The sequence below is a fragment of the Macaca fascicularis genome, chromosome 4 (assembly GCF_037993035.2).
Source record: "Macaca fascicularis isolate 582-1 chromosome 4, T2T-MFA8v1.1".
NCBI lineage: Eukaryota > Metazoa > Chordata > Mammalia > Primates > Cercopithecidae > Macaca > Macaca fascicularis.
The window spans coordinates 37,858,643-37,868,399 of record NC_088378.1 but is presented as its reverse complement, the minus strand read 5'-3'; the positions used below and the strand labels follow the sequence as shown (position 1 = coordinate 37,868,399).

Below are 9,757 nucleotides of genomic sequence, written 5' to 3'. Positions count from 1 at the left end.
AGTCCTCCATGTGCAAATAGACAGGCGGAGAAGTCACCGAAGTTCTCAGCCCTTGGAGAATGAGGAATTGCGCTTGGTAATGTGGTCGCCACCCCTTGGTAATGAGGTCACTATAACTGGCAGAGAGCACACCTGGCAGAGCAGCTTCTCCAGTCAGGACCAGCCTAGCAGGATCCCTCCTCTATGGCCAGGCAGAGGGCTCCACCCGAGGAGCGAGAAGCGGCCTGTGGGGTTGGTGGAAGGGCGGAGAAGCTCTCGCTCCAGGTACCAAACTAAGCCGAGAAAAAAGGGTAAAAAATCGAAAAGAAAGAGCAAATGAAGCGGAAGTTTCAAGGCTCTCTGCGAGGAATAACAGTATAAATAACCGAAGACGTCTTGTAAACACTGCGGTCATAACCCCGAACATTAAACAGCCCCGGTGGCATCTGGCGCATCGGCTGCCGCGGGCTGCTCTGGGGCAGTGAGAGAGCCGGGTCCCAGGCTCCTCTGCCTTGCTTCTCTGTTTATCTCAACTTAATCTTCCCCTAGGAGCTGTTCCGTAGCCTGGAAAATGTTTAAATTAAAACCCAGTCCGCCGGAAGTCGTGGTGGGAGCTAAACGCGCCGGCTAACCGCAACCAAAAGGCAGGCATGCAGGTTTGTTGTTAGAATTAATTAATGGGTTATTAATAAGAAATGTAGATAATGTATGCTGCAGAACTCTGAAAATCCTGAAACACACCCTAAGGGTTATGGAATTTACATCTTCCATAGCTTCTATTATTTCTTCATTAGTTTGCAGCCATACCCACACCTGGAAGGTGACGAAAGGTGGAGTTTACTTTCTCGCCCGTGTCAGCAGTCATACTGTGGAATCCATGAAAGCTAGATTTCCTTTTTCTGGTGCGTTTTTACTTTTGAACTGTGTAACTGTGGATAACTCTAATACTGCCCATTCTTTGTTTACAGTTACATAATTTCTATTGTCCTTAAAAGTAACCGACATATTTCTTTTTTAAGGTTTCAGTAAAAAACGTAATCTGCATCTTCATTATGAAACTCATATGCAATTTTCTTCTATCTCTAGAATTTAGATTGATGTTTAAAAGAATCATTTTCAAGCTTCCCCATAGTTTCCCACTTTTCTATTCCAAATATTTTTTAAAATCACACAAAATGTCAGAGCTTTTAGCAATATAAAGAAAGATTTATTTTCAAAAGTAGCAAAACTTGTTTGAAAAAAATATATATCTTTAAGTGAATTACTTTATAAATGTGACTGTCAAAGTCAGCTATCCTATGATCTACATTTTACAACATATTGTACAAAAGATACATTGATAGGCTCTTATCTATTTATACATTTATAATTACATATTGCACTTGGACCAGCAAGGCTTGCAGAGTCATTCACGGTAGAAGTTAATAAAGTTAAATAGATGGGAATCTTTGCAAGTACAATTGATCTCCTCTGGTTTGGAAACGAATCTCCTCGTCGTTGTAAAGTGTTCTCGCGGGGTGGGACAGAGAGAGGAGCATTGCGAGGGGGAAGCAGAGACAGAGAGCACGGAGGGCAGGGGTCGACTTCCCGGGGCCCGCTCCCCCCGGGAGCGCGCCTTTCCCAGACTCGCACCTCCAAGGTCAGGACGCCGTGGTTCCACATAAGCGGCTCGCGGTCACCACTTCTTTCAGGTCACTCTCGGGTTTCCCGGCCACCAAGAAGGGCCACGTCTGCGGGAAAGAAGAGGGTGGAGGAGGTAAGTAGCCGTGGCGGAGGGGGTGGGGTGGGCTCCGGGCCAGAGATGAAAGGAGTGGGGGCGGTGGGGGCAGGCAGTGCGCTGGAGAGACCGATTATCTCAGCAATGTTCTCTCGGTCCTAGCGCACCCTGCGGCTGCATAAAGCAAAAAGCTGCCTTGGCGCCAAGTCACAGCTCGAGGTGGTGGTGGTGCTGATGGTGGTCTTTTAGAACGAGAGCCAAAAGGGCTCATACTGGGTTCCTTGTGAGACCCAATGCAGGAAGCCCTGGGCAAGCCGAGAGTGGGTGGTGCTGTGGCACTGCCTGGAAGCAGACGCTCTGGCAGCCTGAGCGGGGAAGCCCAGAATGACCTTGTGCCTGCTGGGCACCGAGTTGGGGGCGAAGCTGCCTCCTGGCCTCTCTTCTGAGGCGGTGGTCGGGTTTCAGGGCCCTGTCGCTTTCATCGTCTTTCATCGCCATCTATTTCCCTAGCCCCGACTTTCGTTTCTTCCATCGCAAACACCGACTTTGACTACAACTTCTAAATTAATCACCATCTCTTAAGGGAAAAAAGAAAAAAGCTAAAAAAAACTACATTGACTTTTAATTTAAGATCGTCTTCGTGCTGGACTGAGAAAGCATGCTTTCTCTTCCTTTCTCTGGGCTGTTTTATAATAAAGTTTATTTAAGTTTCTTATTTAAAGATGAAGAGAGTAACAATTGTAAATATTCGAGGCAGCACTTTCATTTTAGGTGAAGATATTAAAAAGCTATTTACTCATTGAAAAAAAAAAAAAACAACCCAAACTTTCAGTTGGAGGGAAAACTATTTTTCATGGCAAAATGTGGTTTTGCATCTTCTTCTCCCTCAGTTCCAGAAACCAATTCGGTGAGAAGACAATTCAGACCTCTCTCACTACTGCTCTAGTGCTGGCTGATAAGACTTGCCTTTTAAGAGGAAAAATCTCTCATTCTTATCATATACAAACAGAGGTCCTAGTAAGTTGTTGTTATTGTTTTTCTTTAGATCCTAGAAGTTTTAAAATAAAATCAAATAAAAAAATTAAAATGTATTTCTTAAACAGTAAAATGCATTTGAGAAAAAAGTAGACTCAATGATTATCAGTTTTTTGTATTAAAAAAGTTAGACTCAATGGGCATTACTTTTTAAGACAAAAGGTAACTTTTCTTAAATCTTGAATGAGAGTGACCTGTTTTAATATTTATTAAACTCATACTAGTGAGGATTTACTGATTTTGCTGATAATTACTGGAACTTCTAGGATTTAAAAATACTAATCCACTTATAGGAGAAGCACAGAACATTTAAGTGGTTGGGGGCTTACATTGACAATTTAGGGGGGCATAGATGTGTCCTTATATAATGGTCCTAAATATGCTTGTGAAAGAAACGGAGGTGGGTGTTTTTATTTACAAGGAAAGGAAAATCAAAATCCACTCTCAGCTAAAAGAAGAAAAAAGGATTAATAAAATGCCTCCTCGGCGTGAGGTCTTGTCAGTGTTCTCAGTTCCGCAGCAGCCACTCTACCCCAGGGAGGATGGCGATGGAGCGGGCTCGGGGGATCCCTCCTCTGTGCCAGCTCAATACACTTGCAAACCTTTAATTGGGCTGCCACGTCAAACCCTTGCATAAATCACTGGGCTGGTAGGGCAGAGAGCGAGGGTCATGTCTAGACCGCCCGCCTCTGGTCCCTGGAGGCTCTAGGCCCGCGGTGGCCGAGGTGTATAAGTCACCGCCACGCCCGCAACCCCACTCCCAGCCCCGCGCGCACTCGCGCCCACCGCTGGCGGGACTGCGGGCGCGCCTGGACTGCAGGCTTGCCTGGACTGCAGCAGCAGCCCCCAGGGCACTCACCAGATTGACCGGGTGAATGTACCCGTTCTCGTATTTGTCGTTAGCCAGGATCTGCCTCAAGTGGGCGATGTAGCTGGACGCCAGCCTGAGCGTGTCCAGCTTGGAGAGCTTGGTGTCCGGGGGCACCCAGGGCAGGGTGGTCTTGAGTCTGGAGAAGGCCTTGCTCAGCACTCGCATGCGGGCCCGCTCTCGCGCGTTGGCGGCGTTGCGCTGGACCTGCTTCCCCTCCTGGCTGACCCCGCTCAGGGGGCTCTTCTTGGTGGGCGCCTTCCTCCTCTTGCCCAGGCCGCCGCGGCCCTTCTGGGGAGACCCATTCTCACAGTTGGAGCTCTCCTCGGTGCTCTCGTTGGAAGTCACAAATTCCTTGTTCGAGTCCATTTTCAGCCCGTCACATTCCAACATCTCCACCTCTTGAAGGTCCTCCACATCGCTGAGGGAGCCGGTGGACATGTTTGGGGGAGTGGACGAGGGAGAGAGGGAGAGAGAGAGACAGAGAGAGAGAGAGAGAGAGAGAGAGAGAGGCAGAGAGAGAGAGAGACCCTGAAAGCAAGGGGCTTCCCGAGTGTGGCGCAGCCACCTCCTGTTGGGAGCTGGAGTTGGGGTCTGGTTGGGTTTCACAACCCTTTCCCCTTCGCAGAGTTGTGAGAAGGAACCTAGAGGACTTCTGCAGCAGAGGAACCGGCTCTCTGTTTCCCCACTCCCAGAGTCGTGGCCGTAGAGGAGTGTGAGCGAGCGCTGAGGAATTTGGTGGACACTAGGAATTTATCTGGGGAATAGAGGGGCGGATCTTTGCAGCCCAGGGGAGGGGCCTGCCAGGCCCCAGCAAAGCGCTTAGACCCCTTTCACAACCGGAGGGAAACTCATTGCACAGACCCTAATTTGCAACTTGTAATGTAAATCAACTCAACTGCATCATGTACTTACCAGCCACCTCCTCCCAACTGTGGCCGGCCGAGGAGAATCATGTCCTGTCCATCTCTAAAAGGCCTTTCCCTCTTAAGACATCACAGCTGGTTGTTACTGAGAACTTTAGAAAAACGACTAGGTCCTTTGGCTCTTTCTGGGCCTTCCACCTACGAATCTCACAAGCACTCCATTCCCTCTCTCCTCCCAAGAAAACACAAGTTAAAATACAGGGAATATCAACTGCATCCTGCCAACACCTCATAAGACTCCAAGGCTTTACCAAGATCTCCTTCCACCTTCCCCTGGATAAATGAGGACAATTGCTTCCTAGAATCTTTATGGTGATGGAAAAGTAAGTATAAAAAATTTCACCTACACCTGATCATTTTCAAGACATCAAAGGACTGTCTATGTGTACACAAACCTACTTGATTTGCACACTCAAACCCAACACACACAGCTTAGTGGGAGTGGGTAGAGAATGAGATAGGGCAGTATGAGTGTGTGGAAAATATTATGTTAGTTGATCATCTTTTCCTAATAAGTGGAAACTTTCTCCTCTTTTTTTTTTTCTAGAAATGCATTTAATATTGCCTTGAGAGTCTTAGTTGCTCTCAGACATCACCTTGCCTGGCACTTTTTGTGATGCACCATCCCTTTCAATGCTGCTGTTTTTGTCCTCTTCCAGCCTCTTTGGTGCCAGTGTTCCTCACATGAAGCTGACACTACAAAACACAAAGCAAGATTATCCTTTTGAGAAAGATTCTTTTCCATCTTTAACCCCAGCTCGAGCCATCTTTCCTAGAGAATAACAAAGTCTCCTGGGAAGTAGGTAGAAAATCACAGGGAACCAGAACCTAGGGACCAGATGAAATTGATGCAATGAAACCAGGGAAACTGAAGGTGTAAATCTCTCTTACAATTTCTTTGCCAGGTTTTCTTCCCTTGCAGATAGGCATTGAAGTTGGGCTGGAGCAAAATGTGAGAGTGGTTTCTGAGTGGTTGTCTTAGGGTCTGAAGGCTTCTCCTACATTAAGATATCATATCTCTAATCCTAGGCTCAGCTGGGAATTCACTAACCTCTAACGCTTTGTTTTGCTAGCAGGGTCTTGTTTGCTTTCCCCCTATGCTGTAAACTAAACAGGTTGTCAGCAAATCAGTCTTTATTAATGAATTAGTGACCCCTCTTCCATAATATCTTCGCTGAGGATCCAAAATTTGTTAATCACCAGTGTAAAGATTTATGAGCTCTCTTATTTTCTGTTGTTTGTGCAGGTGGAGATTTAAATGACCACATCCACCCTAAGATTTATTGTGAGAATGATTGATGTTATAAACCAGGAAAGGACTCTTCCCACAGCAGGGATGACAGAAATATCAAGTTGAAGTTGCCTTTGTCTTCACGTACAAATAACCCAGTACTACAACACAGAAAGTATAATAATTTCATCTGAGGTTCAAGACAGCAGTAAGAGAACACCCAGCAGGCCTGTTAAAATTTTCTTTACTAATTCCCCAACTAGTTTCCTGTGATTTGCTCTCCCTTCTCTCAGTCTTGGTAAAACATGAAAGTTAAAGTTATTTTTAGAGTAAAGAGCTCTATGAAAATGGGCATTGGCCAATACTTTGTGAAATGTGTGTGTGTGCGCGTAGCTACTAAGATATCTGCAAAATAACTACAAATAATTAATTTGGGCTCTGGAATGTGATAATTATTATAAAAATCCAAACTATGGCCTTACTACATACCAGGCTATTAAGCTGTGATTTTTCTTGTTGCAGTCATTTTTTTTTTTCTTTTTGGCTCTGGTTCTCTGTTACACCTTAGTTAATGGACTGCTCAGGCTGTCTGGGGGGATAACAATCATAGTAATATGTACCACTGAAAAGATTTCTGTTGTCTGTATATTTTTCAATGTTGGAAACTTAAAAGTACCAATTTCTGGAAGCATGTAAAACCAGCCTCATGTCATAGGCTTGTTTTTATGCTTAGCAATTATTTTTCTTTATAGCCATATAAGAAATAATTGTCGCATGTCCATTTATCTTGCAGTGAGACGTTTAGGCTGAGAAAGGCTAGTGGTCTGATAATACATTTTGGAGTGTTTCTAAAATTCTGTAAAAGATGGCTTCCAGTTTGGGAGTAAGATTTGAAGAATGCTGTTGCTTATGTATCTTGATTTGAAGTCTTGGAGAAAGAATATTCATATGAAAAATACTTTTTTCTTTTAAAATTTTGTGTCTATCCCTGCTAATAAACACTTAGGGACAAATGGGTGGGGCAAATGACTTCTTGTTGGACTCTACTGAGCAAATCAGTTAAGCTGTAACTTAAGCTGTGCCAAATTCTCCCAAAATGTAAACTATATTCTGTGAGAAGAGAAGCACTTTGGAGAAGCTGTATTAACCCTTTTGGTACATTGACCATTTCTGTTCCAAAGCATGAAACAGAAAACTAGTGATTTGAAAGTATGAGATCATTTCTAAAAGTTCTTACCTGACTTTTAAGAAACAGTTATGCCCCAGAGGCATCTGGCCAATTTGCTGCTCACTTCTAACAATTTGTTTTGCAAGAAAGACTATCTTTGAAAGATTTTAGTGCTAAGGAAATTTTATCTCCAAAAGCTGTAAAATGAAGATTAGGCATGGAATGTACCCTTGAACTTAAATCCTGGTTTATCAACTGATACATTTACAGGAAGTTCAAATTTGATTCAGTTGCACTTGGATGGAATAATTTGCTTCCTTTTTATGAGAAGGAAAACATCATAGGCTTCCTTTGAACTGACTTCACATGCCATTACATAATCTTTCTCAGGGGAAAAATATGCCTTTAAATTTAAATTTTAATCCTTTTCTCTTTCTACTCATCATTTGGTCAGGAGAAACATAGGCTGGCAAATCGGCAAAACTGCCCATTCTCTTTTTTCTTCATTTCTAATTAGCACCTCCAGATGTTTTATTGATTTTGTTTGATGGTAACTACCACCACTTCAAACATTTGCCAACTTTCTATGCAAGTTGATGCCTTTTCTTTTTTTCATGGAGTCTGTCTTGCTCTGTCGCCCAAGCTGGAGTGCATTGGCACGATCTAGGCTCACTGCAACCTCCATCTCCCAGGTTCAAGAGATTCTTATGCCTCAGCCTCCCGAGTAGCTAGGATTACAGGTGCCTGCCACTACGCTTGTCTAATTTTTGTGTTTTTAGTAGAGGTGGGGTTTCACCATATTGGCCAGGCTGATTTCACACTCCTGACCTCAGGTGATCTACCCACCTCAGCCTCCCAAAGTGCTGGGATTACAGGCATGAACCACCATGTCCAGCCAGGTGCCTCTTTTTTGATTTTACATAATTATCTCCATACCCTTTGTTGGCTGCTGATTGATTATTGTCTATCTCCGACTTATATGCTTATCAAAATCTGACTTTGTTTCATTAAATTTTAACTTTATTTCATAAAGTGAGCATTACCTCTCTTTGCTCATTCTAAATTACAGTGGTGCTGGCCTGTTATGTTTTGGCAGCCAAAGTGAATATAGCACTAGTGAGCTTGGTGGCTAGCTAAGAAGGTCAATAATAGTGATGCTAGGTGTTGCTGCTACCTTTACCTGGCACCAGCTGGGAGATGGTATATATCCTGGATGGTATAAATCCATTCAGTAATCAGAAGTCTTCCACGTGTTCAGTATACCCTAACGCCCTTTTTTCACATTTAATTCAGTGAATTGTAGATAAGATGCCACAGTGCTAAGATTTAAAGCTGGCAAATAACAACAGTAAAGTCTAGAGAAAGATTCTGCATGGTTCTTTGAATCCAAGAATTAATCTTGCATTTCACATGTTCCATTATACAGCTTTGAAAGCAGCCAAGCCTATGTGCTTGAAAGTCGGAGTTTACCCTAAGGTGTAAGTGGGCCAGAGAAAACTCAGGCAGACAAAGAGAGTTAAAAATTTTGCAAAGCCAGTTTAATGTCCTCCTAAGTTTTCTAATACTAGAATAATTTTATTAGACCCTGTCAGTGTTAGGAAAGAGAGAGAAAAGGACTGAACGACTCCTGAGTCAGGTACCATGCAAGGACCTTTGCCTCCATTCTCTTGTTTCATGTATTTTCTCTCCTTTCTGTTGGCACTACTAAAGAAAGAGCTGCCACATGAAATGAATATTGTATTAGAAATGCATGCCAGAGGCTTTCCCCTGTAATAAAGTTTTAGAAAAACTGGCTTGAGTGATGACTATTCTGTATCTTAAAATAAAGCTTGAAAGCAAAACCTCCCAAGTTTTCCCAAAAAGAATAAATCTTCTAGGTTGTATGGGAGACCCCTTTAGTGCACTTACATGTTACATATAGTTTATTGATGGGCATAAAAAAATACAGGCCAACTTGCTGTCAGCCTCCTTCCTGTATGGAGGCACTGGAATAAAAGGCTCCTTTGGGTGATTATCTCTTTGGGATTATTTCCTTGTGGCAGGTGCTTTCAGCTTTGAGGAACCAAGAGTCGCAGGAAAGTACTGAGTGTGAATCCTGACTTTAGGAAGATGAAATATTTCCAGGCAATGAAGCATTTTAAAATAGAGACACAAAGTAATAGTTTGTCAGAATTGGATAGGGCTGAGGACCAAGGAGGCGGTAAATAATCACAAACTCTGTTCCAATGAGATGTCAGGGACAGTACTGCCCACCTAACCCTGCGTCCTGATTTGCCTCGTATTATTCCTTCCACTGAGTCACATTGCCATGAATGGTTTTTGCTGTTTGAATAATTATAGTAAATGTGAGAAAGTTTCTATTCTGTTATTCCCTATTTAGAATATGTAACCATTGATCCCTAAATTATACAAAACGAGATAGACTTGAGCTGTCCTGGGATATAATGCTTAGAACCCTGTCTAAGATGGTTTAAGTAACGTAATCGCCAGAAGGACTTTGTTAAAATAGAAATCTCCTCTCTACCGTAGAAACCTGATGGGCCACCTGAGGGCCACTCATTCAACTAACATATCCCCAAATCTGCCCTCTTCTCACCATCTCCTCTGCTAAACACTGGATCAAGTCACTCAAGTCACTCAGATGATAACAGTCTCTTAAAGGGTCTTTTTGTTTCCATTCTTGTCCTCTTAAAATCTATTGTCAATAAAGTGTTTCAAGTCATTCTCCTGATTAAAATCTCTTAAAGCTTCTCATTGTGTTTAATATAAAATCCACACTTCCGATTGTGGCTTGGGTGACTCTGGTTTGCTTGCTACCCTTTAACCACGCCGG

At 43.3% G+C, this 9,757-nt stretch overlaps 1 protein-coding gene and 1 long non-coding RNA gene across 3 annotated transcripts in view; one reads left to right on the top strand and one right to left on the bottom strand.

The window, feature by feature from the left end:
- Window positions 1–1,164: 1,164 nt before the first annotated feature.
- TCF21 (transcription factor 21) lies at window positions 1,165–4,327 on the bottom strand. Its single transcript, XM_005551886.4, has 2 exons — window positions 3,591–4,327; window positions 1,165–1,709 (listed from the first exon to the last, which is right to left on the bottom strand). Exons 1-2 carry the CDS (start codon window positions 4,038–4,040, stop codon window positions 1,620–1,622), a joined length of 540 nt encoding a protein of 179 aa, XP_005551943.1. The 5' UTR covers window positions 4,041–4,327; the 3' UTR covers window positions 1,165–1,619.
- The window catches only part of LOC135970541 (uncharacterized), a 71,882-nt gene continuing 63,623 nt past the window's right edge, over window positions 1,499–9,757 (top strand). The window contains exons 1-3 of one of the 2 annotated variants that reach the window (XR_010586238.2): window positions 1,499–1,735; window positions 4,706–4,848; window positions 5,772–9,589. This is a non-coding gene — a long non-coding RNA (uncharacterized lncRNA). Of the gene's footprint in view, window positions 1,736–4,705; window positions 4,849–5,771; window positions 9,590–9,757 lie in introns of those variants that run through there. The other variant, XR_012433451.1, reaches the window with a different exon arrangement.